Source organism: Natator depressus, chromosome 1 (assembly GCF_965152275.1).
Source record: "Natator depressus isolate rNatDep1 chromosome 1, rNatDep2.hap1, whole genome shotgun sequence".
Classification (NCBI taxonomy): domain Eukaryota; kingdom Metazoa; phylum Chordata; order Testudines; family Cheloniidae; genus Natator; species Natator depressus.
This window is the reverse complement of record NC_134234.1, coordinates 197741170-197767434: the sequence shown is the minus strand read 5'-3', so window position 1 is coordinate 197767434 and position 26265 is coordinate 197741170. Positions and strand designations below refer to the sequence as shown.

Below are 26265 nucleotides of genomic sequence, written 5' to 3'. Positions count from 1 at the left end.
CAAGCAGGTCAGAGGTCATGCTTGGCTCCACATTGGCTCTTTCACAACAAGGGTCAGATGAGTGGGATGGGCAGGAGGTACAGAGTCCCAAGTCCTGCTCAGAGTGGGATTTGGTAATGGAGGGTCAGTCCAGCTGAGACTAGATCCTGAGCCTTTAGCTAGTGTTTGCTTCATACCCTATCCCCACATTCCCACTAAGCACCTACGCAAACAGCAGCTATATTCTCCTCTTCTTACGCTGCTACGTATTTTGTACTTCTAATGACAAGAAGTCAGTCATTTAGTAGGTGCTTCTCTTGCATATGGAAAAGGCAAAGAGGGTTCATTTTCAAACAAGACCCAATGAATAAGCACATCATAGTACTATTTATCTCTGTTGTCACTTACCGAGCTCAAAGCTGTTTACAACCAGAGGATAAGTATCATTATCTCATTTAACAGAGAGTGAGGGAAACTGAGACAGAGGAATTTGTAAAGTGACTGGATTAAAGTCCTGTAATTTGAGTAGGGCTGGTCATAAAATTCTCCGTCAAAATTATTTCTTGATGGAGATTGCATTTACAACAAAACCAAGGCCCGTGTCCTCAAAGGTATTGATTTCATCGGGAATTTGGCACTTCAATAGGAGTAATGGGAAAAGCATTTGTGGATCTGGGTCTAAGTGTCTGCTTTCCCTGAAAAATTTCTGTTTTTCATTTGAAAACTGAAAAATTCTGGCCAACCCCCTGATTTTTCTCATTTTGACAAAAAGTCAAAATTTTCTAGGGGGAAGGAGAGATAACATGTTCCAAGCAGCTCTAATGATAAGGTTAGTTCAAGAGTCATTCTTAGAACAGAGATTTTCTGATTCCCATTCTTCTGCTTTAAGCATTTGATTACATTTCTTGGTCTAAGTAGTAAGGATAGACCACAGATACAAATGGCTAGAAGTTCTCATTTATTTTAATCATACATTTGACAATCACTCAAAAAACAAAACATACAAACATCAGTTACCATCTGGCTTTTCATTGTACAGCTGGCATAGTGGAATGACATTGTAGAAAAATAGTACAAGGCACATTCTAGAGATTAAACAAGATGCAGAACTACAAAAGGGCTCGTCTTCACTGCAGCATTAGCTCAAGATAATTTGAATGTTGCCCCACCTTGACTCCCACGCACATGCAAAAATCTCTAGCTCAGGTTAACTGGCGCTTTAAACTCACGTTAGCTGGCCCGTCGGGGGTGTGGGTAGAAGCTCAAGTGCTGCTGGGTCTAATAATGCAATGGAGACATAGCTACACTGTGCTGCTACCACAAACACACTGTGCTGTTTGAGAGTTATTTTGCTGTGTGGCCACTCTCACTTGAGCTGAGTGAGCACAAGTTACCCCTGCAATGAAGACAAGCTCTAAGATTGTTCCTGGGCCTTTTTGCACTGTCAGTTATGGGTTGCTCGATTGCCAACAGTCTATATGTGATTGTTTACTTTGTTTGAACTCAGCGATTGCACAAAAAGCAGCCCCTTGGGCCTCCAGTCTTGGAATGGGGTCTACCTACTGCAGCAATAGGAGCTCTACAAATGCATAAGATAGCCAGGCACATAGGTCCATTCTTGTTCAGTGAGAACAGAAGATTTTATACCACTCATGGCTCTATAGCAATGAGTGGAAAACAGTTGCCAGGATCAATATCTGCCTGCCCTGCAGACCAGGAGAGCTTGCAATGGGAGGTTCAGGCATACTCATTACCCCCAAGAAAGGGTCTCGTTATAGCATAATCACTTCGCACCCATTTTATCTCTATTGATACAGAAATTTTCTTGTTTGCAAGGGATATTCCTTTGACTGTTCAACAAGATCCACAGAGACTAGAACTGAATCAGCAACTGGAAATGAATTTATCCAGTTTACCACCTATACACAAGCTCATTGACTTGTGAATTTGTTTGCTCTTTGTAATTATTTGTAACGATCATAAAAATCCCTCCTTTACCTGGAAGGGGCTAATCAGTTCCATTAACCTAGTTGCAACCTGACCAGAAGGACCAATGGGGAAAGAAGATACTTCCAGATCTGGGGGAGGGTGGAAAAGGTTTTGTTTGTGCTCTTTGTTTTAATTCTCTCTTGGAACAGAGAGGGGCCAGGGCAGGAAAAAAACATCTGCTAAAACCCTGTCTGAAATAAGCATCTAAAATTACAAAAATTGTAAGTAAAGCTGGGAAAGGCGTTAGATTATCTTTTGTTTTAGCTTGTGAATTTTCCCTATGCTAAGAGGGAGGTTTTTTTCCTGTTTTTTGTAACTTTGAAGTTTTGCCTAGAGGGGAATCCTCTGTTTTAAATCTTATTACCCTGTAAAATTACCTTCCATCCTGATTTTACAGAGGTGCTTCTTTTACTTTTTTCTTTATAATAAAGTTCTGCTTTTAAGAACCTGATTAGTTTTTAGTGTCCTAAAAACCCAGTGGTCTGGTCTGTGCTCACCTTGTTTACCTATTTGGTTGGTACATTATTCTCAAGTCTCCCCAGGAAAGGGGGTGAAGGGGCTTGAAGAGATATTTTGGGGAAACAGGAACTCCAAGTGGTCCTTTTCCTGAATCTTTGTCTAACTCACTTGGTGGCGGCAGCAGTACCATCCCAGGACAAGGACAGATTTGTGCCTTGGGGAAGTTTTTAGCCTAAGTTGGTAGAAATAAGCTTAGGGGGTCTTTCATGCGGGTCCCCACATCTGTACCCCAGAGTTCAGAGTGGGGAGGGAACCCTGACAGAAACTTTTGTGTAAACAAACTGCAGTCTGTGGATTTCTCTGACTCCATTCCATGCGAGTAAGAGTATTTAATATTTGAGCTGCATGTTTTGTTATCTAAACCACATAGTATTGTTTCCAGTCCCCAACTGGATAATCTAAACTACTACTGTCCACCATTTAATCACAAAATTAAATGTTTCAGCTACAGGTTTGAAATTAGTTTTCCCAAAAACATTCATACAAGCAGAATTTAGCTCATGTGAATGTTATCAAAAAGTGAAAAATAGGGGCCCAAACATGGTCAAAACAAGCATTAATGAACTATTCACAAATAATTTCTTCAGCTCTACTACAGAGCTCGTGGGGAAAGGGAAGAAGAGAGCTCACTTCCTGGTGCCCCAAGATGTGTCATTAATACAATCATACCATTCTGGCAGTCATCATCAAATAGCACTGTTACACATAACCTTCATGTCCTTTTTCCACAGGACACAAGGTCTACACTTGAAATGCTACAGCAACACAGCTGCATGACTGTAGTGCTTCAGTGTGGACACTTACTGTAGCAATAGAAGGGGTTCTCCCATTGCTCAAATCTAGGTAAGCTACTCCCTCTGGGAGAGGTAGATAGGTCAACAAAATTATTCTGTTGACCTAGCTGTTTACAGCAAGGTATAGGTCATCTTAACTCTGTCTCTCAGGAGTGTGGATTTTTCACACTCCTGAGAGACGTAGTTATGCTGATGCAACTTTTCAGTTTAGGCCAGCCCTTAGCGTGCAAACAAGTTTTGTCTCTTGGGAAGACATGCTGTGTTAGGCTGGAGTTATACAAGATTTTGTGAAGAGGCAGCTTTCGGGGAAAGAAGTAGCTGTGCAAAAAGCAGGAGTTTACTATCTGCCTTGGGCTCTGATTAGAATCCGTTTATGGGGCACAGTTGCTCCTTGGGAGCCGGGCACTGGTCTGGGCTGAGATAGTAGGAAGAAGAGAAGGGATTATCCTGCATGCTGTTTGACCATCTCATTTCAGAACTAGGGTGCATGTAGATAAAGCAAGTTACACTGAATATACCCAGAATCCATACTACTGATTTTTCCTCCCTGGAAAGTCAACCTGCTCAGCCCCAGACATCTGCTTCTGCTCAGCAGAGGGGCAATGCTGAGTGCCAGGACTGGTCTATACAGGGAACTTACAAAGGCATAGCTACACCTCTCATGGGTGTGAAAAATCCATATCCCTGAGAGACATAACTGTGCTGACTTAACCCCCAGTGTAGACAGTGCTAGGTTGACAGAAGACATCTTGGGGAGGTGGATTACCTATGCCGACGGGAGAACCCCTCCTGATGCAGTGTAGACAGTGGCAAAGCTGCAGTGTTCCAGGTGGGCCGCTGTAGTGGTTTAAGTGTAGACATACCCTCAGAATGGGATACTGATGTGGGAAGAAGGGGCAACAATGCTGTTCTTTAATATCAGTTCAGTTGTCCATCAACTCTTCACAACGAATACAAAATCATTAGCCAGCCACACACAGAGAAATGTATTAAAACCATTCAAATTACATAAGTACCACTACCACCACCACATCATTAAAATCTCATTTTTAAATAAAAATTTTCACAGATCCATCCAAGGTAGCCAGATTCCACAGAGCAATTGCCTCTCTTTTCCATGGGGAATGGAGCCAGAACCTTACATTCTGGTTGCTGCAATGTTGGGGCTAGCTCACAATGGAAATACAGAAAAGTCTTCTCTAACATAAAATTAGACATTCCCTGCTGCATCCATCACAGGTCTCAAGATGAACTTGGTTACACAGATATGCGACCGTGGAACAGACCTAGAAGCAACACTGGAGCTGGGAGCATCATCCTCAAGTTCTGTATGGAGCCAGCTATTCCAGGTGTGGGGCACGTGTGATTTAGTAGTCCATGCAAGTTACACATCCCCCAATCCACAGAAGAGGTGAGTTTGTTAGTCTCCTGCTGTACAGCCTGGATCTGGATCTCAAGCTTTTAGCTCTAATGGTCCCTGTTTCAATCCCTGCTGTGCTGGCCAAGATGGTGGCCATTACGTAAGATGTTCCATCAGCTGTTGGCCTTGGTCTCCAACCGTTTCAGGATAATCCAGAAAAAAACAACCCTCTTATAGAGCAGTAAGAGGGAGCTGGATGTTCATCCTTGGCCCCAAGTTTGAGAGAAGAACTAAGAAATGGCACTAGTTCCCAGGGAATTGTGGGAATTTGACTTCTTTCACAGCAGCCCTAGGTTACCAGACAGCTTTTCAGAATCCACTCGCAGCCACTGCTTCAGGCAGCAGTGCTGGGAACTGTGGGATAGGACACCCAGAGAAAGCACTGCTACCATGACATTGCAGTACTGCCCAAATGTGAGCAAAGGGAAAAACCACAAGCACAAAGAACACACCTAGTGTGGTAACACTACTCCATTAATACTTGCACCATCCAGGAGTTCATTTATCTGGCATACACACAGCCCTAGGGAGGGAGACAAAGCACTTTATATGAATTCCAGAGGGTGGTTCCCCACAAGAGTGCAAGGAAGGGTCATTTTCAAAAATCAATCCTGGAAGCTAGTTTTCCAAAGGAAGTGGCAGGCACTCCACTGATCGTTTTAAAATGTCCTGTAGAGAGCAATCCTGTGCCAGCTGGGAAATGGACTGGATGAAGTAAGAATAGGTCTTGACCAACCTTTAGGTGTTGCGAATTACAAAATAATATACACGCCATTCCCAAAGCTTCACACAAAGAGCTGAACCCTAGTGTCAGCAGTTCACAAAGTGCCTTTAGAGAGCAGCTTTACCATGGTGATCAGAAGCCTCTTATCTCAACATCCAGAGAAAAGGATTCTTTTGTCTCGTCTCTTCCAGCCAAGAAAAAACAGACTGACCTGCTATTCTGCCTATTGCAATTGGTTTCCAAAGGAAATTCTCTCTTTGCTTTTAGTTACAGGGTAATTTATAGGCAGGCACCTTAATCCAATAGTAACCAAACCACAGATCTGTTGAGCAACAAGTTTAGGAAAAATGCAGTGTTCAGGATAAAGATCAGCTCCCTAACAGCATGTCAGAAGGGCAATAGCAAAGCAGGGGACAAGACTCATCTCCTAGAGCCCATTTTCCCCATACACGCACCTCAGGAGGACAGAGGCCAAGAAGGAAAGCAGAGCACGTGAGATGTTGGGGAAAGGGTTGATTCCTCAAAAAAAATATCCACAGAGATCATCATTTTTGGAGGTGATAGGGTTTCACCAAGCTCCCATTGACTTAAAATGAGCATGAGCTTGGTACCTTTGAAAATCAGGCCCACTGTTGCCAGGATGGCAGTTAACCATAGCTCAGCCTCCGAAAACAGCATCAATCTATGATAACAGAACCTTGTAGATTAGTACTTTGAACTCATGAATACACTAGAGTCTGGGTCAAGTGGCCAGGCAGAGCCTCTCCATGTCCTTATTAAGGTATCTGTCAATATAAACTGGAAGCACCGGCAATATTCAGGCTTTTTCCAAGCACAGAAGTGGCCATGCGCTCTTGTAGAGAGTGCACTTAGATTCACGTGTGCATGTAGCATTCTGACGCTTCCTTTAGCGCACAGCGAATTGTTTACTTGACAGTTTCATCTAGGGCTGTATGACAGAAACTCACTGAGGCAAAAGGAAACCACCACTTGTTAATCAAGGCAAACATTCTAATGTTTGGTGCTGAATCTCAGGGCCACATGCACAACATTTGGTGAGATTCAAAGTCAGAGAGGGAGGACATGCTATTTGTTCAGTGCCACCAGAAACTCTACTCTCAAAGGGACCACTTGCAACAACCATGGTCTGTTTGAAACCAAAATCTCTAGAGTAAGGAAGAAATAAGAAGGTTTTTAGAGGTTAAAAAGCCACTGATCTCCTGGCCTCCTATGCACAGTTTCCTCACTGGTCTCCACTACATTTTACTTTATCCAGTTGTTGCAGGTCTCCTGTTCAGTCAGAAATTACACACTGGGAGGGCAAAAGGGAGCCCCAAAGCAGAACCTTTAGGAGTTTCAGTCCTTTCACCATGATGTTAAATGACCACGCTTTTTCCACTGCGGGAACTTCCTTTTTCCTGCAGGAGAAAATTAAAAAAAAAAAAAAAAAGAGAGAGAGAATCACAAGTGTGGGGATAACGTAGAAAGCATGTCTCCCTACCCTACTCCGTAGCAAAGCAGCAAGGACCTTTGTACCAGCAACAGAGTTAGAATTGGATCTGGGTTTCCTTTAGAGAAATCTATCTTTGTAGCTCTGACAGGAGAGAGAAAGGGAATACCACATTGCTGTGGGGCATGACCCTTTTGACAAGAGCCCTCTGTTTTAAGATCCTACATCTGAGGGACTTGGAGGTCACTTGTTTCCCCACACCTCCTAAAAATTGGGATGTATTAAAAAAAAAAAAAAGAAATCAGGCAACATAGGTGGTGGGCTGGATAACTCAGAGGTTGGGAATTTTGCCCCTGCATTGCTAGGTCAAATACTGCCCCAGGTTGATAGCTCCCAAAAATTGTTCTCAGCTAATCCCTGTCCAGTGTGAAGCGAGTTCAGTTCTCAGTCCAGGTATCTGCAGCAGACTTGGCACTAACTGCTCAGCACCTCTGAAAATCAGGCCACTAGTTTAGGAACCTAAATACGGACTTAGGTGCCTAACTTTAGGTGCTCAAGTCTGAAAGTTTTGGCCATATTAGATACAGGTATTTATAAAGGTATATTTTGCTCCTTACAAAATTATTAATGTTAATTTTCTTAAATAGTGGAGACTTATAGAAGTAACAAGCCAACTGAAATTTTTTAAAAATGGAACTAATCGAAGTTTAAAAAAAACAAAACAAAACACCCCTGTGCCCTGGGGCGACAGACACCCCTTCCCAAGGCTGTGAGTCAGCGGAACAATTTGATACCCCTCCTATTCCGACACACCATAACTATGCTGTGTGTGCATGCGATGGGGGAGAATTCAGCACCTCCCTCAACCAAGCTGTGTGGGACATTTTGCACCTAACCCCCACCCACCTTGACATACATCAGGCTCCAGTGCACATTTGACACCCATTCTCCCACACACAGAGGGACTAACCGTTCCCATCAGAGAGAGCAGTGAGGAACTCTGACTCACCGACTGCTGTCCCACACTGCTTCTGTGTTTGCTGTCCTTGGCTGGGATAATTTCCAATGAGCGGTAACTGGGTGGCTTGTCGTCTGGCCAGCCTGGGGAGCGACGGTGGCGTTGCCTATTGTTCCCCTGGAAGCGACTGTGCTCTTCTGCCGAGCTCCACGACTCTCGCCATGACGGAGGAGAATAGCTGCGATGCTGGCGCCCCCGCTGCTCTGAATTGCTGCCCTTTCTGTTGGAGCTTTGATACCTTTGCCTCTCCAAAGGCTGCTGCCTGGGGTTGAAACGGCGGCCTGAGTGCTCCCTGGCCTCCTCAGGGTAGAAGATGCCACCATACCTACCGTGGTCTGGCCGGTGTGTGGGCGATACATCCCGCCTGGAACTCCGGTGCCTGCCCTCATAGCTGCCCTCCCTCTGCCTCTGAGGAGGCTGGTCTCGCCCCTTGTCCCAGGATTCCTGATCAAAGCTGGAGAGAGAATCTCCATTCAAGGGCTGGCATCTTCTCCGGTCCTCCCTCTCATCCTCTATTGTGGAGCCCCAGGATTCTGCAGCATGGCCAGCTCGCTGCAGCTGTGACAAGCTACTGCTCCTCTGTGAGGATGGGATGAGCTCAGTGATGGGAGGCAGCTGGATTACCCTGCGCTCCACAATCTCTGAGCTCAGGGAGGAAAGCACGCTGGGATGCTGGTTGGTCCCAAAGTGGTGGGAGGGTAGCAGGGGCTGGGATAGGTTGAGGTTTTGGATCTCAGACTCCAGATAGTCCAGGACGTTGTTTTGCGGGGGCAGCTGGCCCTGTGAATGCACCAGTGGGAGGCTGCTCTGCAGAGAGACATCTAAGGATAGGGGACAAGAGAGAGTAGCAGTCAGGGCGAGGCAATAAGTAGACATCCCCATCCCTGCTAATGAGCAAATTGGCTCCCCTGAGTCAAAAAGAAGCCCAACTAAGCTACCAGATACTTTCTCCCCTCTCTGCCTGCTAGGCAAAGGGGTCCCTGCAAAGCCACCCAACCCCAACATCACATGCAGCTAGGACCGAAGCCAAGCTAGTAGTGGGCTGGAGTGTTCTGGGGAACTTAGAGGTGATAGGTCACAGGGTCATCCAGCAAACCAGGAATGTCAGTTCAGGAGGCGTTCTTCTAATGTATCTGCTTGAAAAAGAACAAATTGTTCTGTATGGCTGGAACACCAGTTCATTTCCCCTGCCAACTTCGTCAAAAGCCAAATGTAAATTCACATGCAAAATTTCTTGAAGCTGGAATTGATTCATACTTGTGACCTTAATACTATGAAGGAAAACAAGTACTTTGAAGATTAGCATAAAGAGTAGCAAACTAATGAACTATAATATAAGGGAAAACTTAAGAGCAACAGTGTTGAGAAGTACGAAAACACACAGACTTATGGTATTCCAAACAACCTTAACTCTGCCCCTGTCCTCTGCCAGTGTGAACTGTCCGAACAGACATGTGTCATAGATAAGCGTCAGAGTACCACATCTTAAACCATGCCAGCCTTGGTGGCTCAGTCTCAAACTCATTTACTTTCAGACAGAATGAGTATAAGGCCTTGTCTACACTTACCGGGGATCGATATGCAGCGATTGATGCATTGGTGGTCGACTTAGCAGGTCTAGTAAGACCCGCTAAATAGACCGCAGATTGCTCTCCCGTCGACTCCTGTACTCCACCTGAACGAGAAGCGCAAGGGGAGTCGACGGGAGAGCATCTCCCGTCAACATCGTGTAGTGTGGACCCCGTGGTAAGTAGATCTAAGTACGTCGACTGCAGCTACATTATTCACGTAGCTGAAGTTGCGTAACTTAGATGGATCTCCCCCTGTAGTGTAGACAAGACCAAGATGTACAGTTGGGCCAGGAAAATGGAGCTTAAGATGTCAGCAACTATCGGAACTAGCTGACTAGCTGTACAAAGACAGCATGCACAGAAGCATAGTGGGCGATATCAGTTAGTTGTAAGAGATCACTGATTAGGAGGTCTTCCAGCAATAAGCATATAAGCAGTTTATAATACATCCTGAAATCACGAGAGCTAAATCTGAAGATGCATGCTGTGCAACTGTCAGGACAGTATTACAAAACTTGTTTCAGGTTGATGGCAAACAAGGGTAGAGTTAAAGTTGTTTGGGAAAACATCATGCTGCATTTCCCTATTTTCCAGTGTTTGCTTTTTTAAAGTTTTCCTATCAGAAATCCTACTCTGGTTTGCTAATCTTCATCTCTGTACAACAGTCTTTTAACCTTTTCCTTAAGTTACTGATATTCATTTACAACTTTGACTACTTTTTTGAGGGAGGTAGGGGGAGGGAGGGCCTGGAAATGGACATAAGGAACCAACAACAGGGAAGAATTAAGCTCAACATGAATCCTCCCTTGTTTCTTTGATAGATGTAATAGAGGTATGGAGGATCATTTGTCCTCAGTCATTTATACAGACTGGTAGCAGCATAAACGAATTGCCTTCTACTCATTGTGTGTCAGTTTTGACTATAAGGAGTTGACTATGAACAGCATAACCCCTGTAGCGCCCTCTCCAGGGCGGAGAGACTGGATCCCCTCTTACCCTACGGTACAATATAACTGAGTCATAGTAGGAACATCTCATCGCCACTGTGGCTGAGGAAGCACAGCCAAGTTAGTAGGCTCCAAGGAGTTACAGACTCAAGTGCCAACCTTACTCTCCCTGCACGGATACCCAAGGGCTCACCTTTTTGCAGCAATGGGTTCAGCTGGTAAGAAGAGAGTTGGGAGTTCCCGTCACCTCCCACATAGAATGGGTAGTGTGTCATCCATGGCATGAGTGTCCGAGCCTGCTTCACGAACCGATGTCGTTCCAGGGCTAGGCAAGAAGAGACACAGTTACAGCATCTCTTCTCAGGGACACTGCCTGCCCATCGCTCTTGATACAAACTTTGCTTGGTATATGGCAGCATGTGGGTGTGAGCAATAGAGAATTACTGGAGATCAACCACATGAAGGGCTCTCTTTGGCTTGGGACAAAGTTGAAACAGAGACAGGGAGGTTCCAGCATAACGAGCATGACCCAGGAAAGAAGAGAAGGTCTAGAGCAGTTGCTAGAAATGGAAACAGAGGAATTCTGCTGGGGTGCAAAACCACCTAAGGTAGCTGGAAAAGAGTTCCCTTGTGAGGTATGGTTCCATTATGTAATGCACCTTTAAATGTAAAGGGTCGAGCTGTTTTTTCACTAGGGGCAGGGCTGTGAAGCAGTTCAAGATGGAGATTTGCACACAGTGAGAGAGGCACTTTACTTCCTTCTTCCTCGTAATCCGTCTTTAACACCTCCATTCCCCATCATTGCTGACAACACTTCCAACCTCCTTTTTGCCTAAAATTACAGCTGGTTTAGTGATGGCGAGTCACAGTAGACTCCTTGCTGTCGTTTGCCTCATCCATACAGACTGTCCAAATCCTGCCATTTCATCTTCCACGATGTATCTCCAAAGCCATCCCTTCCTCTGGCCTCAGAGCTAAGGCACTCAGTCATGCTCTGTCCAGCTCCTGTCTGGATTACTCCAATCTCCTGCTCTCTGGCTGATCCAACACCTGTACAATATTGTACCCTTCCAATCGATGCACAGTATTGCAGCTAAAATTATCTTCCTTGCTCACCAGTTTGACCATGTCATCCCCAACTTTGAATTTCTTCCCTCCCAAGTTTAAACTTCTTGTTCTCACTGTGAAAGTGCTACAAACTTGGCTCTGGTCTACTCTACTGATCTTTCCGCTCACTGTATTCCCCCTGCCACTCCAACTCCTGTGCTTCACCAAAGATGCCAGTCTCAAAATCCTTTTCACCTTCTCCCACTCCATACTGCCTCTGATATGTAGAATGCTTCCCGCCCCGTATCGGTGTGCCAACCACCACACACTCCCCATGCAAGTTCCTCCTGAAGACTCACTTCTTCTATGGACACCCATAAAAAGTGAGTCCACGCACAACAACAAATTGTGTCTTCTCTGTCCTCGTCAGCTTAGGGCAGAGTAAGCTCTCTGGGGCAGGGACTTTTTTCATTTCACGTTTTGTGCAGCACTCTGCATGTTGTTGATACTAAAACAAATAATGGAGATCTTATATTTGTTCTCTCATTGCTGTTTTCCTTAATCTAACAAGCCACCTAGAGTGAAAGCACTTGTTCTTTGTAAATTGGGGGATCCCCAAACCACACACAACCTTCACCTCACCCATCCACCCACCTGAGCAACAGGCTAGGAAGTCAATAACTACGGAGTTCTAATCCTGATTGGTTTCTCTTCAGAGCAGTGCAGCCTAATAGAGCACTGGCCTGGAAACTCAGGAGACCTAGATTCTATTCCCTGCTCTGCTAATGACCTGCTGGGTGAACTCAGGGAAGTCATTTATCTCAGTGCCTCCATTTCCTCATCTGTCAAATGGGGATAATGATACAGACCTCCTTTGTGAAGCACTTTAAGAGCTAGTGAGGAAAAGCACTTGGTAAGAGCCAAGTATTCACAGCAATCCCAGCTCCCACATTCACACCCTGTGTGGACTTGGGCAAGGCCCGGTTACCTTGTTCCTCTACCTGAAAGATCTCACAGGGCTATTGCAAGAATTTGCTTTTCATCTTCCAAAGGTTTTACAGACACTGAGCCAAATTCAACAATGAGAAGGGTTAGTGTGAGTGGGTAGGAAAATGGTACAAGTGGTTGTGACCATAGGTGCCGACTCCGTGGGTGCTCCAACCCTGGAGCACCCACGGGGAAAAATTAGTGGGTGCTCTGCATCCACTGGCAGCCAAGCTCCCCTCACTCCCCGCCCCACCTCCTCCTCCTCCCTGCTCCTCCACCTACCTCCCAGCACTTCCCGCCCGGCTGCCACCAAACAGCTGTTTGGCAGCGTTAGCATGCTCCAAGAGGGAGTGGGAGGAGCGGGAACATGGTGCGCTCAGGGGAGGAGCTGGGGAAGAGGTGGGGCTGGGGCGGAGATTTGGGGAAGGAGTTGGAATAGGGGCAGGGAGGGGGTGTAGTTGGGGTGGGGACTTTGGGGAAGGGTTTGGAACGGGGGCGGGGTGGGGTGGGAAAAGGCAGGGCAGGGGTCGAGCACCCACAGGAAAGAGGGGAAGTTGGCGCCTCTGGTTGTGACACTACGCCCCATATTCTTCATCGAAATATGGCTATAATATGATTATAGCATAACTATGATATGTTTTGTGAAAGATAAGGCATGTGAGGTATCATTGGAAAGGTTATGATTGAATATGATTATACTATTTGTATATATGTATCATTTCTGTATCTGAAATTAGGAATATTGACTATGTAACAATTACAACTGTGTTTACGCCTAGGGAATGCCCACCAGACGCTATGCAATGAGCCTGGATGGGCCATTAGGAAAGACCATGGGTCTTTGAAGATGCTGATCTCCCATCTTTCTGAAGTTCCTTCCTGTGGACATTGCAAATAAACCTTGTCTCATGGGTTGCTTTGGCACTGAAGGATCATGTGATCATGTCACCTGGTACTGGATTCCATCTTGGACAGCTGGTATTTTTCCACTAGGAGGGGGTGGGGATCAAACTGGGAAACAAAGGATTCCCGCCATATGTAAATCCTATTTAAGTCTGGGGAGCTAGTTAATCAAGGTTGCTGGTTCTTCACGGAATCCCCACCCAGGAGGACTGCTGAAAACACCTAAGACTGATATGGGGAAGAAGGACTGGGTCCCAGGCAGAGAAAGGGGTCTGGCCTGTGAAAAGGAATATCTGGAACTTTAAGCTGCAGAAACTCTGTAACCTACCTAAAACAACATTTAGGGTGAGAAATTACTACTTGTAACCAATTTCTTTTGTGCATTAAGCTTAGTTTGCGTGTTTATTTTGTTCAGTAATCTGCTTTGATCTGTTTGCTATCCCTTATCACTTAGAATATACCTCTTGTACTTAATAAACTCGTTTTGTTTATTCTAAATCCAGTTTGTGTAATTCATAACTAGGGGGCAAAAAGATGTACATAACTTCCTCCACATTTGGGGGGAGGGATAGCTCAGTGATTTGAGCATTGGCCTGCTAAACCCAGGGTTGTGAGTTCAAACCTTGAGGGGGCCATTTAAGGATCTGGGGCAAAAACTGGGGATTGGTCCTGCTTCAAGCAGGGGGTTGAATTAGATGACCTCCTGAGGTCCCTTCCAACCCTAACCTTCTATGATTCTATGAATTTCATGAGCTTACGCTGTACAGTTTTCCGTGCAGCACAAGACAATACAAATTTTGGGTTTGTATTCCAGAGGGGATGGGCACTTGAGTGTTAGGCAATTCCCAAATTAAGCTTTCCCATACAGAGCTAATCTCAGCATGTGTGCGTGTGTTCCTGCAGCTGTGCGTGGGCTGGAAGGGAGCTTGAGAGCCGGTCACAGCAGCACAGTGTAAGAGAACCCAGGCTGGTGGGTCGGGGGAGCTCAGTGGACCCCAGTGCATCAGGTGGCACCCCAGAAAAGTGAGGGGGGAGGAAGACAACCTGTCACAGTGGTAAAATAGCCTAACTCTCTTAGGCTGATTACACTTTTCTGCACACCTGCTGAACTCCTATTTTACAGACCAAAGGAGTGGCAGGGGCTTGAAAAGGAAAAGCTGCTGACAGGAGAGAGTAACACACAGGTCCCCCCTGGTCTATACCAATAAGTTTATCCCAGAACTTTCCACTGCACCGACACCTGTTTACACTAGGGATGAATTTGGTCCACTGGGCATTGTGTTTATATAATGCAAACCCCAACCAAGATAAACCCACCTGGTTTTGTTACCAAAATCAAAACCAGCATCAGTAAGGGCACATCTGCACTGCACACTCCTTATGGAGGTGTATAGAGTATGTATGATGCATGCCCCCCTAACACAGGTCTAAATAGCAGTGTAATTTATGAGGTACTGCTTAGATGAGTAGAGTAAGCCATGCCTGAATCCTGTGGCTATGCACCCTATGACTCTACATGCCCAAGCAATACCTCCCATGTCTACACTGGGACTTTTAGCAGTGTAGTGTCAAGCTGTAGGAGCCTTTTCTCACCACAGGGAAAGGCTGTGGCAGTGAGGAGTCAGCGGGGAAAAGCTCTGGCTGCTCCCCTCTGCCATAGCTTTTCACTGACATATGTGGCTACCCACCACAGTGTGGATGCAACCTGTTTACACTGTGGCATGTAGCTACAGGTACCCCTACACGCCACTGCTGTGTATTGTAGACATACCATAAGAGATTCAAAATCCAAGTCCTTCATCTTTACCTGGACATCAGCGGCAGCTTTTCTTGCTTCAGATGGTGTGGGCCGCCCTCTAGTGGCCTACGCAAACAAAGATACTGTATGTGTAGGAATGTGTGTGTCTAAGGAGCTTTGTTCTGGCTGTACTGGGACAGTCCCAGTTTTTCCATATAACGTCCTGTTATCCCAGGAACTTACTTTGAGATGCCTCTAGCATCCCATTCTTTGTTTGCTTTGGGAGGAGACAAGTAGCTTTCTGGATGTTCAAAAATAATAATAAAGACCAAAAGGAATTGGGTCAGGGAGCAATGGAGCAGAGCAACAGCGAAAAGGACCTCAGAAAAGAGGCAGAAAAGGAAGAATTACTTGGAGGGTTTCTACATGCATAAATCCCAGCATGTAGTTGAGGGAAAAGTACGGAAGAATGGAGAGGACTGGAGAAGAGCACAAATTACAATCAAGGAATCAGAGAAAGAAGGAGGAGGAACAAACAAAAAAGTTGACCTCTGCCCCGGGCCACCCAAGCTGGGCCAAACCTAAGTGGCGCTGCAACCCCCTGTGCCAGGTTGCAATGCTCGGAGCAGGGATCCAGGCCCTGCCCTGTGGGACAGGAGCCACCGCTGCAGGCAGTGGGTTTGACCTCCCACACTACATCACAAGGGCTTGCTCTCCAAACACACAACCCCCTCCCGCCCCAGGGCCTCCCCTCCACACTCAAGCAGAAGTGTCTGTTTATCTAAGGCTCAGAGATGGGGTAATCTGGCCCTAGTTGTAAATTGTAGCAGTTTAGAGCTAGCCATAGTGACACACAAACATTCAGCTTTTACAAAGCTACTTTTTGGAGCAGAACCTCACTTTAAGGATTGTAGCTCTCTCAATGAGCCTAAGGGCAGGGTCTCTACCATGATGCCTGGGACAAGGCAGTCCCTGCCTACCTCAGCTGCTGGGGTGGAAGAACTGCAGTGGGATAGGGAAGAAATGACACTTAGGTAGCCATGTGAGGAAAATGGTGTAAGGGGGGAGGAGAGAGACATGAGGTGGGGGTTGCTTCCTTTGGACCTGGGACAAAGAGGGAGAGAGGGGATGGGGACCATGTTTTCTAGACTCCAATCTCTCATCTTAGAAATGTTGTTCTGAGGGTAACATTAGCCAGAGAAATGTCACAGGCTAGCTTGCTGCTAAAAAGCCCTGCTTTCCCCATACACTGAGTCATGCGAGACATGTTCCGTATCTGTGGAAGCTGTAGTACGTGGGATATACACGCCCCATTTGTGCCTCACCTTCCTCATTGCAGCAGCAGCGGGTTGGGCAACAGGCGCAACGGACATGGCAGCAGCAGTGTTGGGGGCAGCACTGGCACCAGCACACCCCGATCAGCATGAGGAGGAGGAGGGCACCAAGAACGATGAAGATCACCGTGAGCCAATCTGAGGAGGAGGAGGAGCAGAGTAATTAAGAGACCCCGACTGTATGTTGCTGCAGGTAGATACTGAGCATCTCCCCGAGACTTTTAGGTGAGAGAGAAAAGAGAATGACAGGAGAGATTTACAGGTGGGTGGAAAAACAGAGCGCTGGCACTTACGCAGAACAACGAGCTTAACCTCTTTGTCTGGGTCGCCTGCAGTGTCTCCTGGAGCCTCAACAGCACAGTAGTAGACTCCATGGTCCCACCACATCACCTCACTGATCACAAGGTCTGCCCCTAGGGAAGAAAAACAGTGAGCAGAGGGCACTTTGGGACTGGCACTGCTCTCAGACCCCAGTGTAACAAATTCCTGTGCTACCGATCACAGACAGGTGCTGCACCACCTCTCCTTCCTCTGTTGGGGAGCTAGAACCCTGGTTTTTCATCTGCAAATTATACAGGACTGCCACTCGAGCTAACCAAGAGCTCCCTCTGTCAGCTGCAGCAGCAGGTCCTTTATCCCTTTTGTGGACTCAGCCACTGGAGGATAGCCTTACTTACAAATAGTACACTACATCACCCTGTCCTCTGCAAAATATGATGAAACCTTTACACTGTACACATCCCTCTATCTTTCACTTCTTTCTCTCCTCCTAACAAGGAGTCATCCTATTTCCCAGAGGAAAATCAGTCAGCCACATCAGAGCATGTTATTGCACAGTAAGAAAAATATCCCTAGGATTTATCATATCAGATTGAATCCAATATCACACCACCTGTCCACATCAGGACAGGTCATTGATGCATTAAGTCTGGTATCCTACCTCCTGATCACACCACATCAGTCTAGTAACCCAAGTCTGGCTGTAGCTACTACCTTGCTTCAGAGGAAAGTGAACTCCATATAATGCACCTGGTCACTTGCCACATATGGTGCAGAATTCTTTCCTAACCCCTGTGGAGCTCAGCTTGTGTGATTGCATGATATCCAAGTGCCCTTATCTCAGCTTTAGCTTGTGGAACTGCAAACATCCTCCAGTGGTGACATTCAATAGGAATCTGGCTGCAGGCCTTGCTCATAGCATCTGTAAGTCACAGATAGAGTTGACCAGATTCACGTTTTGGGAAGCGATGACAGGCAGAACGTTGGGTAGTTATTGGATTCATGCCTTTTCTCCTCCCCAGTGGTTACTTACGATTCTGGATGGTGATCTTGCGCTGTCTGTACTCTATGCCTAGCACAGGCTCGTTCTGTCCACGTCTCTGAATGACGATGCGCACCACTCGCTGGTTGTCATTACAGTCATTGGATGGGTCCTGGCCAAGAGCTAACCCAGCCTGGTAGGCTACAAATAAGCCATTAAACACAACTTAGATCACAGCAAGGATTTGAGTCAAGCCCTGATCTGAAACCCCAAATGCTATCACCTCAGAAAGGGCAGGGAGTCCCTTACTGACAAATTGTGTGACTAATCCCTTGTATCTGGGTGTGAGTGAATATGTGATTATACAAAGTAAAGTGTGTTGAGTCTTTAATACAAAGCATACTGCAAAGCAGGGAGGACAAAATCTTTTACGGAGTTAGAAAGTGAAAGGAGATGGAAAGTCAGTGAGGCAGAGAGACTTCGAGAACGCAGAAGCTGCAGAGGAGAAGGCTCTTGCTCCCACAGTGATGAAGATGGCAGAGAGGAGCAGAAAGGAGGCCAGTTCTCAATGTGTAGAGGGAACCACGAGGTGACCAAAGATATGCAGCCTATGGGACAAGCGGAACAAATCTCAACCATTTAAAAAAAAATTAGTTTCTTAAATAGAGTTTTGAGGTGAATAGAGTTGTACAGATTGTCTCCCTTTTCCCCACCTTTTGCATGTTGCTTGTCTCGTGAATGGGGAAAGGACTGTGTCTTTCTGTGTACATGGACAGAGTCTAGCACGTTGTAGGCACTAATGGAATCTAGAGTCCGGAGATGGACAGTGGATCCAGTGGAATTATCAGAGGATGAGGGAGAATGTGATTTATTCACGAGAGCAAGCTAGCAGCATAATCCTCAATTTCCAGGTGTCTGGTGAGCTGAGACTTGGGGAGGCATATGGAAGGGAGGTAAATCATATGTACATACAGCCACCAACTTTAACCCTCTTTAAGCCACAACGGGTATTCCCTTGTAATCACATCAAGGGGAGGAGAAGGAGAGCAGATGTTAAAGGTTCGCTGTTCTGCATGTCTGTAAAGTCAGTCCAAAGGACCACACACAAGATACTTAATCAAGAGAGGCCATCACAGGCACTAGTATGCTATGACTCATGCCCCCCAAAAGTAGGCATTTGCTCCATTTCCTCCAATCCCCTTAAATTATAATACCTGGTCACTGCTGGCCAGCTGTGACCATGTGAGCCTTCATTCCTGACCCCATGGAGGCAGGAGATTTCAGCTATAAAGTCCGTTTGCTGCCCATTGCCACTGCCCACAGGGCCTTTGTTTCTGACCATACAAAGGCAGAGCTCTGGGTTCCATGCACACCAGTGATGATGCAATGAGGAGGAGGATGGGCTGCTATTGGCCAGAACTTCTATAGAGGTGGAATCTTAAAGCCTTCACTCCCCTCAGTGACAATCCCTGCCGCAAGTTCCCCCAGCCCAGAGCCTGCGGGAAATACTACCATACTGTTTGGTTTGTGGGCAATACAGGGTCAATGCCCCCCAATGAGTCTCCTCCTTCCTCCCCATTGTTGAGGCTCTGGGGAGGAGTACAGCACTCACAGGCAGAGTAGTAGTCAAAGATGGGGTCCTTGCAGAAGGATTTGAAGCGCCATGTCACCACTATATCCTGCAGCTGTGCTGAAGTGCTGTAGTCACACTTGAGGATCACAGAAGCAAATAAGGTGGTGTATCGCTCAATATCCTGCACTATCACAAGCAGGGAGAGGCAGCCTGCAGGAGAGAACACAAGAAGCACCAGCCAGTGGGAATGGACGTTGCATAAGAGCTGCCATTCGGCAGTAGCAGCACTGCCACCTTGCCCTTCTATAGCAACTTTCACTCCTAGCCTTTCACAAGCGCTACACTAAGGGAAGGCTCAAAACCCTTCAAATGAAGTATCATCATAGCCATTTTACAGATAAGGAAATTTGCCCAGGGTCACACAGGGAGTCAGTAGCGAAGCCAGGGTAGAACTCCGAAGTTCCAATTCCCAGTCCCCATCTCTGACCCATAGCATACACATTAGTCCATCTAGTCTGGTTTCTTGTCAGACAATGGCCAGGACCGATTGCTTCAAAGAATGCAATATGCATCCTATAAAAGCATTTCTATGCATCATTATCCCATGGGAAGAAAATGTCATCCTGAATGAGCATGGTAACCATAGAATCACAGAAGTGTAGGACTAGAAGGGACCTCAAGAGGCATCTAGTCCTGTCTCCATACTGTGCCCTGAAGTACAAGTAGGAGCTGTTAGGCCTGGTCTACACTATAATTAAGCTGCCTTGTATCAACCTACGTCGACCTAACTACGTATGTGTCTACACTAAAATCTGGCTCCTGCCAACAGAACTGCCCCACTACACCAACTTATAACTCCACCTCCATGAGACGCGTAGAGTCAAGGTCAATGTAGATAGGTCAACACAGTGTCAGTGTAGACGCTGCATTTTACTGGCTTTCAGGAGCTGTCCCACAATTCCCTACGCTGACAGTAGAATTGATGCAAGTGCTCCTGGTGAGGACGCGCACCACCGACACAAGGAGCAAAGTGTAGATATGCACAAGCGATGTAATTACTGAGGTTGCTATATGCAGACATAAGTTAGCATGGCCTTAGACTTGTTAGCCTAATGAGCACGGCATCTGTGGTTCTACACATTCATGTAAACATCAATTCTTTAAATCAGTGTTTCCCAAACTTGGGACGCCGCTTGTTCAGTGAAAGCCCCTGGCGGGGCGGGGCGGGCCGGGCCGGGCCGGTTTGTTTACCTGCCGCATCCGCAGGTTCCGCCAATCGATCCGATCGGGGCTCCCACTGGCCCCCACAAGGTTTAAAGGTTTCAATAAACAGTACGTTAGCTCAGTCACACTCCAGCATTCCCTTATCAAGGGTAAATAAGATAACACAAAAGGGTGTGCTTTTCATTAATAATAACAAAGATATCACCAGCACCCTTAGATAACCCAATACAAACACTGCTGAAGGGGAGAGTAGCACACACAGGACAGGATATGGCAAGGGTGGGATGAAATGGGTTTATGGAGAGATCTTCAAAGGCAAAGGATACCTAACTGCCCTACTCCAGCAGAAAGTCATTGTGAGCTAGCCATCTAACTTCCATTGCATCTTTGAAGAGCTCCTCCATAATCCCATATTGCCAGTGTTCTCACTGTAAACCCACTTCCCCAGTCTTTTTGGCAGCAAAGATACTGCTGTACCTGGCAAATCTTGAGCTGATTAGACCCTTAGAGGCTCAGGGGCATATCCCCTTTCAGGTTCAAATCAAAGCAACCCATTCCCATAAACTATTTCTAACAGTGTCTCTCAGGCAGGAATAAAATAGTACCTAGAATTCATATAGTCCATTTTATCTATGGACCTCAAAGCTCTTTACAAAGATGGGTCAATGTTATTATCTCCATTTTACATAGGGGGACACTGAAGCACAAAGGCACGTATCCTGGTTTTCAAAGATGCAAGAAGTTCCCATGGAAATAGATAGGACTTGCAGGTGTGCTGCACTTCTGAAACATTGAGCTAACTGTCTCACCAAAGGTTACACAGTCAGTTGCAGAGCTAGATAAAGAATCCCTCGACTTTATAGGCCAGTGAGTAGGTTACAGGAGTTGCTGTCTCTCTCCCTGCCTGGAAGAGAACATCAGACTGAACACTTGCTAGATTTTTAGTGACTGAAGCCTCAGATCTCATATTCATTGGTGAAATGGCATTGCCCTTGAAGACTGGTGAAATCAAATGAAGAATACTTGGTCCTACTTCTGATCAAGTTCATCAGCGTCTGCCTCCAAGAGTGGAAACTAACTGTCACCGTAAAACATGTGATAGTTTAGGTCATTCTCAAGAAGCCATTACTGGGCACAAATGAACTTGCAGACTAACTCCCCGTCTGTAACTTTTCATCCTTGCTAAAGTTACTGGGAAGTTAATGCCACACCACTTCCAGCAGCATCTGACCTCTATGAAAATTCTGTATCAGTCCCAGTCAGGCTTCAAAGCTGAATATGGCAGGGAGACAGCAATGATTGCACTGGCTGATCCATCTCCTTACAGCTGTATGCCCAGACCAAATGTCCATGCTGATACTGATAGAAGTACTGGCTGATTTCAACAGCTAGCCACAGGGTACTACTAGTTCACCCGCAAGAACTTCCAGGGGTTGATGGGCTAGTCTACACTAGAATTGCTACAGCAGTACTGATGTAGCCGTGCCACTGTAGCACTGCTAGTGCAGATTCTCTATGCCAACTGGAGAGAGCTCTCCTGTCAGCATAATTACTCCACCGCCCCAAGCGGTTCCTAGGTTGGTAAGAGAGCTTCTCCCACCAACAAAGCGCTGTCCACACTGGCGCTTAAGTCAGCATAATTTACATTGCTGGGGGAGGGGGCTTTTCCACACCCCTGAGCAACTTAAGTTATATCAAAGTAAGTGCTAGTGTGTACAAACCTTAAGAAGGCTTCGTTCATTCCTTTCAGATAGGTTGGAGATGGTCACAATGAACACCCTTTCTTCCCAAAGGCCTGATCTCACCTCATCTCTTCTTCTGTCCAAGACCTTTGTCAAGCCATGAAGGAGATTGCAAGATGCTAAGGGCTAAGGTGCCACCCACAACTAGGTTTTCTGCTCCTCAGGAGCAGACAGACAATGGCATTACTTTGGTGCCTCAATATTAGAATGAAAGCAATACTTGGAGGAAAGTCAACTGGTTCAGGATTAACAGAGATGAAGTAGGGGCGATGCTGGCAGAGAGAAGTCCTTAGATAAACCACACCCTCTAATTAGGGAAATCTGACCTCTGTTTGCCACTGCTGCACAAAGTCTTGGAATTCTTATGGGAACAGTTGCTACTCCTATGACCCAAAACATAGTAATGGTCATCAGAAATAACTTTTTTTTCCCCATCTTTGGCTGGCCAGGAAATAGCCTCTTCCTCTCAGATACAGACCTAATCGTGGTAATCCATGCTTTGTCACATCCAGGCTGAACCACTGCAGTGCATTTTACTGGGGTCTCACCTGCGACTATCAGATGGAAATTTTAGCTAGAACATCACTGTGACATTCTATACCTTGGGGAGTGTACTGTAACCCCCACATTCCTCTTTTTCATATAATTGTGATATTACATATAAAGCATGCCTTGTAAGGTATCAGGGGAAAGGTTATAATCTGCTGAAAGTCATTTCTCTATCCACATATGTGTATCTTTAATGCATACGAAGTTATGAGAATTGTGTTGTATGGTGATCACTAAAATATGCTGTAAATTGGGGAATCAGCCAGATATTAGCTCCCCGGAGGCAACAGCAAGGAAAGTAACCAACGCCCTGGTAGGGTATCAAACAACCCATCAACAGCCATTGTCCAGCAAGGGAGCTACAATGCAATAACTCACCTGCATGAGGCCCCACAAGGGGAATTGCTCAACCTTGCTTGCAGAGACTCAGCAATGCCCCCTAGACATGCCTGGATTTGTGCTCCCCAAGCACATGGACTAAGGGTATAAAACAGACAGAATGGACACATACTGGGTCCTTCTCCTGCCCCCACCTTCGCTGCAAGCAACTAAGACACTGAGAAGACAAGACTGCAACAGAGGAGATTAATATACAGGTTTGTTCCTCAAACCTGGGCCAAAGGACTGCAATATCCAGTGTGGTGAGAAAAAATTGCTTAATCTAGATGTTACCCAGTCTAATAGGATTGAGAGTTTAGACTGTGTGCTTATATTTTCTTTTGGTAACCACTCTGACTTTTTGCCTATCACTTAAAATCTATATTTGTACTTAATAAATCTGTTTGTTTATTCTACCTGAAGCAATGCATTTGGTTTGAAGCACATCAGAGACTCCCCTTGGGATAACAAGCCTGGTACAGATCAATTTCTTTGTTAAATTGACGAACTCATATAAACTTGCAGCATCCAGCGGGCATAACTGGACACTGCAAGACGGAGGTTCCTAGGGTTGTGTCTGGGGCTGGAGACATTGGCTAGTGTCATTTGGTTGCACAATCCAAGGAGCAGCTTACATGCCAGAGGCTGTGCGTGAACAGCCCAGGAGTGGGGGTTCTGACAGTGGAGCAGGGTAAGGCTGGCTCCCAGAGTCAAGGATTGGAGTGATCTAGCAGATCACCGGTCCAGATAACACCAGGGGAACGTCACAATCATATAGCAGTCTCTCTCTCAGACAAGACAATCAATGAGCACACACAACTCTGTATTCTGCTCTGTACACTGGCTCCCTATGAATACAGGGTCTTTAATAAAATCATGAGGCCATCTTTGAATCACCCAGTGACTGTCCAGCAACCCAGTAAGAATGCTACAGTCAATATCTCCAGCCAGCAGGAAACGGGTCAGGGCTGGGAGCAGCGATTTCTCAGGAGAGGAGCCCTGTCTGTCGAAGCCTCCTTTTCTGGATGTCTGGCCATCTTTACAGCACTGTCACCCTTTGTGAAACCACAAGGGAGGCTGCAAAGCAGCCCAGCCCCATTCGCCCCTTTTCCCAGGGAACTCACCCCCCTCCCACCACAAGGGGCTTTAGGGACAAGGCTGCTCCCTGCTGGCAGGGGGCACGTGGATAGCAAAGCACCCAGGCTAGCCACTGAGCCCCAGCATCTCCCCCTCCCCGCCCCGTGGGCGCCCAGCTGTCCCTTCTCCAGAGATGCATGAACCCCAGGGAGGAGACCCCCCCGCCCCAGAACTGCTCCAGGAAAGGGAGGAGCAAGAGTCCAAGTACTTGCGGGGAGGGGAATCAGAGACCCCAGCAGGGGAGGACTCCGCTGATGAGCCGCCCCCCGGGCCCAGAGGACTCGGGGCGGGCCCCTGTGCGGCCGCGGCTCCCGCTGAGCCCGACCCGGCTGCAGCCCGCTCCCCCCACTTACCTATGGGGAGCCAGGTGAGGACCAGCCCCTGCAGCCACCGCCAGCTCCGGGCCATGGCGCCGCCTTCCCCGGAGGGTCACCGCGACAGCCCCAGCCACCCCAGCGCTCCGCCTCGCTCCCAACCCCGAGACCGCTCCCCCACTCCCACCTGTGCCTCCTTCCGCCTCCGCCCCACTGCCCTCGGCGGCTCTCTGCCAGCTCCCCCGGGGACTGACCGCCCTTCCCCCACTGCCTTTCTCCTCCACCTGCTGTTCCTGTTCCTGTCCCTTCGTCTCCCCGCTGCCATACACGAGCCCTACAGGTGGTGATCCCTCCCCGCTCACTGGTCAAACCCCTCCTCTTCTCCCTCTCTCATTGCCACCTGCCTTCCCTCACAAACAAACCAGAGTCACTCCCCTGCCTGACAGCCGGGGAGACTCCTCCCTCAGCCCCCCTCACAGTTCCCTTAAAAAGTCCAGCAGGCAAATCCATTCTCATCACAGGGCTGAGTTACAATACAGAGGGGCACAGGAGCTACTGGAAATAAACACCAGTCTCTTAGCATGTGCTCCTATGTCGCACCCTTTTGACACTGACAATCCAGCATCTCTTAAAGTTAGTACAATCATCTCAAATCCCAGCACAAAAACACAACTGGTCCCAAACAGTGCGTGGGATTTTTTTTAAATGTGCTAATCTTTTAACTAGAGGCTCCCTCCAAATTTCCCCCTTCTAAGATGACAAACCCCCGTTTCCCCTGGCTTCATTTACTTAAAAACAGATGAGCTGAGAGAATCTGGAACCACGAATTTGTTTTCCCAGGTTTTCTCAAAACTACCAACAAGGGGGGAGGCACCATCACACAGCAGACAAATGCGGGCACTTTTGCGGGAGTGGGGGCTGAACATCTATCTTAGCTATCTGTGTACTTGTGTGTCCCCTACCACCATAGTATCTGAGTGCATCATAAATATTATTCAGGTTTCAGAGTGGTAGCCGTCTTAGTCTGTATCATCAAAAAGAACGAGGAGTCCTTGTGGCACCTTAGAGACTAACAAATTTCTTTGAGCATAAGCTTTCGTGGGCTAAAACCCACTTCATCGGATGCATGCAGTGGAAAATACAGTAGGAAGATATATATATAAACACACAGAGAGAGAATATGAAAAAATGGGTGTTGCCATACACACTATAACGAGAGTGATCAATTAAGGTGAGCTATTGTCAGCAGGAGAAAAAAACTGGACACAAATCAGACGTCAAGAATTATAACATTCAAAAACCAGTCGGAGTACACTTCAATCTCCCTGGTCACTCGATTACAGACCTAAAAGTCACAATATTAGAACAAAAAAAGTCCAAAAACAGACTCCAACGAGAGACTGCTGAATTGGAATTAATTTGCAAACTGGACACCATTAAATTAGGCTTGAATAAAGACTGGAAGTGGATGGGTCATTACACAAAGTAAAACTATTTCCCCATGCTTATTTCCTCCTCTCCTGCCCCCCCCCACTGTTACTCACACCTTCTTGTCAGCTGTTGAAAATGGGCCATCCTGATTATCACTACAAAAGGTTTTTTTCTCCTGCTGATAATAGCTCACCTTAATTGACCACTCTCGTTATAGTGTGTATGGCAACACCCAT

The 26265-nt window shown here is 46.7% G+C and overlaps 1 protein-coding gene across 1 annotated transcript; it reads right to left on the bottom strand.

Moving 5' to 3' along the window:
• Positions 1 to 928: 928 nt before the first annotated feature.
• Positions 929 to 24756, bottom strand: ILDR1 (immunoglobulin like domain containing receptor 1). The gene is made up of 8 exons (XM_074974071.1): positions 24638 to 24756; positions 19294 to 19464; positions 17733 to 17882; positions 16714 to 16833; positions 16412 to 16558; positions 10605 to 10736; positions 7885 to 8714; positions 929 to 6843 (listed from the first exon to the last, which is right to left on the bottom strand). Exons 1-8 carry the CDS (start codon positions 24690 to 24692, stop codon positions 6802 to 6804), a joined length of 1647 nt encoding a protein of 548 aa, XP_074830172.1. The 5' UTR covers positions 24693 to 24756; the 3' UTR covers positions 929 to 6801.
• Positions 24757 to 26265: the final 1509 nt, after the last annotated feature.